The 2,633-nt window shown below is 47.7% G+C and overlaps 2 protein-coding genes across 2 annotated transcripts; both read right to left on the bottom strand.

The window, feature by feature from the left end:
• Positions 1–385: 385 nt before the first annotated feature.
• On the bottom strand, positions 386–1,299 carry TERG_08869 (uncharacterized protein). The gene has a single exon (XM_003233721.2). The coding sequence runs from the start codon at positions 764–766 to the stop codon at positions 419–421; it is 348 nt and encodes a 115-aa protein (XP_003233769.1). The 5' UTR covers positions 767–1,299; the 3' UTR covers positions 386–418.
• Positions 1,300–1,835: 536 nt separating this feature from the next.
• Positions 1,836–2,160, bottom strand: TERG_08868 (uncharacterized protein; the record flags this gene model as incomplete). The annotated part of the gene is made up of 2 exons (XM_003233720.2): positions 1,836–1,971; positions 2,063–2,160. 2 exons carry the CDS (start codon positions 2,158–2,160, stop codon positions 1,836–1,838), a joined length of 234 nt encoding a protein of 77 aa, XP_003233768.2.
• Between the last annotated feature and the right edge of the window lie 473 nt (positions 2,161–2,633).

Below are 2,633 nucleotides of genomic sequence, written 5' to 3'. Positions count from 1 at the left end.
TGTATTCGACCTTAGTGCCTGGTGTCTCCGATGGGTTTGAAACCAACAAGGCGGTTGTACGCGCTGTCTATGCGGGTCCGGTCAAAGGACGAGTTCTGGCGCCATATTGCTACTTGCTATGCCGTGCAGCAGAACATGCCGGACATCAGGCTGGTGTTGGGCCAGCTACACCTGAGGTGATTAGATTAGATTTGCTTTTACTGAACCGTGGGTTGTCGTTGATAGTCGATTCTCCTCTTAATTTTTTTTTTTTGATGATAATCATTACCATGAACTCTATCAGCTCGGCTATATATTTGTCTTACTGTTATCGGCAATCAAGGTGCCTTCAGCCTATACTCAGCAACTGGATCCTGAATACTGACGCAACGGTTCGAATTAGAATGCCGGTGGCAAGGAGGTCATTAATTCATAGATATTAAGAACAAGACAGGTAAGTCATAACAGAGCGCTTTTCTTCTTCAAAAAGGCGGACAAAAGGGAAAAAAAAGCACGAGAATCCAAGAGCAGGAACCGGAGTACGCAGTGCGCAGTATTCGGCATTTAACCGGAAAAGGATAAAGTAAAAAACCAGTCGAGAAAAGAGGAAACAAGAAGGGAAGCCAAACAATTCGCTGGGAAGATATGGAAGTATCAAGGAGAGTCGGGAGTAGCATGAAGTCATCGCGGCATAAGCATGAGGAATCGTATGAAAAAGGAATACGGATAAAGGAGAAATGAAAAAAAAAAAAGGAAGAAGAAGAAGAAGAAGAGAAAGCCGCCCCATGAGATGGCCAAGGACGAGCAGACCAGGGGCTGAAGAAGAGTGGCAGGAGTACACGACGAGCACACCAAAACTGCCTGCGCGGGTAGCAGGCTTAAAGCGAGGATTAGTCGTCGAAGATCGTTCTGGCCGCCGATGACCATGCGGCGGGACGCAGTCTTGCCTTTCCGAGATCCTTCCTCGGCTTGCTCACTGGCTTAGCTTCGTCTGCTGATGCCTTTAAGTTCGACCTCGCTGTGACGGGTTTGATTGTAAGCAGATGTATCAAAACATGCATGCATGCATGCGCTGGGTCGGGATAGATGGGTCAAAAACGGATGGGCAGGCGCGTATTTCGTACATGCACGGGAGACGGGATAGGTAGGAGAGACGAATAGAAATACAGGAGTCAAGACGAGGCATACTCGGGAAAAGCGCAAAATTGAGGAACGAGAAGGGCATGTAATAAAGAGAAAGGGGAAGAAGCAAAAAAGGGTGCGGGTTCAGTTCGGGAAGATCATGGTATATTCTCCGTCCGTCGAATAAAAGGACCCATAATGTTAAAAAGGAAAGGGAAAAGAAAAGTAGAGGAAGAAGATCGATAAGACTGAAAAAAATCGAGAGCAGGGTAAGGATAACGACCCCCCAGGACTCTGACTGCGTCGTTGTTCTCGTCCAATGCGAGGTGCAGATGAGGGACCCAGCAAGGGATGCAGTCTGCAAGTATCGAGGGGGGTGGGATACGGTATGAAGGGCAAACGGGGGAAGGGAGCAAGGGCAAGCAGACAGGTATGAAACCGCTCATCGACACAGCGGCAACGGGGTTAAAAAAAATCAAGCACACGTATTGGGAAAACGGATACTCGTCGTCGACTTCTCTTGGGATCCTTTGGAAGGGGAGCAAAAAAAAAAAACATCGGATAGAACTTACAAGACAAGAGTAGAGTTCGGTGGTATTAGTCCGGGGAAGCCACTAAGAAAACACACCACAAGAATCAGCGAATTAGTTGTTACCAGCGCCACGCAGCCTGACATGTAACTCGTCTTGTTGGGCACAGTATTCTCTCCCTTTCATTTGCCGCCCTTTCTCTTGTTATCCCACCGGACGGCCAGAGAAAGGGTCGAGCAAATAAAAGGGGGCCAGAGCAAGCAAAGGGCGGCCTTGGGAAAACAGCACAATGGGGGAAAGAGATGGAAAAAGGCCATACCGGTCGCCGTATGCATAGTCCCTGGACGCCAATCGTTGTTAGCCATGATACGTGGACAAAAGGGGAGAGGGCAATATGTCCGTCCATATTGTATTGTATATTAGATACTTACCCGCTAATGGTCAATATGCACTTCTCGCCAACTGTCATGTTCATCACGCCTTCGTCCCATCCTGTACAGTAGAAGGCTGAGGTTAGGGACTTGGACATCGTGAATGCCTGCTGTGCTGGACTACAAGACCAGCCAGAGAAGGGCCAGCCAAGCATCTATCAGTGTCTCTCCATACCTCGAATGACCTTGCCGATACCGATTGGAGTCTTGAACTCTCCTCGATCTTGTGACGAATCGAACCTGGAAACAAAGCGAACATGCATGAGCTTGACTAGTCATCCAAGGCCAAGTTTTTTATTTCGGTTTCGTCCTCGTCTCTTTTTTTTTTTTAATTCCAATCATACGACTGTTTATTTTTCTCATCCCCATAGACAAGACCAGGTTAATGGAAAATGAAAGTTGACATACTGTTTGCCCATATTATGATATGTAGATCGGCTAGGGTCGTAGAGGCATCCACGATAGTCGATTATCACCTCGTCTCCCTTGGTAGGTCGGTCGACTCCGTTGCCGCTTCCCGAGCGCAGTTAACTTTGGTATCTCGGTAAACAAAAGCGAGAGAAAGGTTGCA

The sequence above is a fragment of the Trichophyton rubrum genome (assembly GCF_000151425.1).
Source record: "Trichophyton rubrum CBS 118892 genomic scaffold supercont2.6, whole genome shotgun sequence".
In the NCBI taxonomy this organism is placed as follows: Eukaryota; Fungi; Ascomycota; class Eurotiomycetes; order Onygenales; family Arthrodermataceae; genus Trichophyton; species Trichophyton rubrum.
This window is presented reverse-complemented; position numbering and strand designations above follow the sequence as displayed.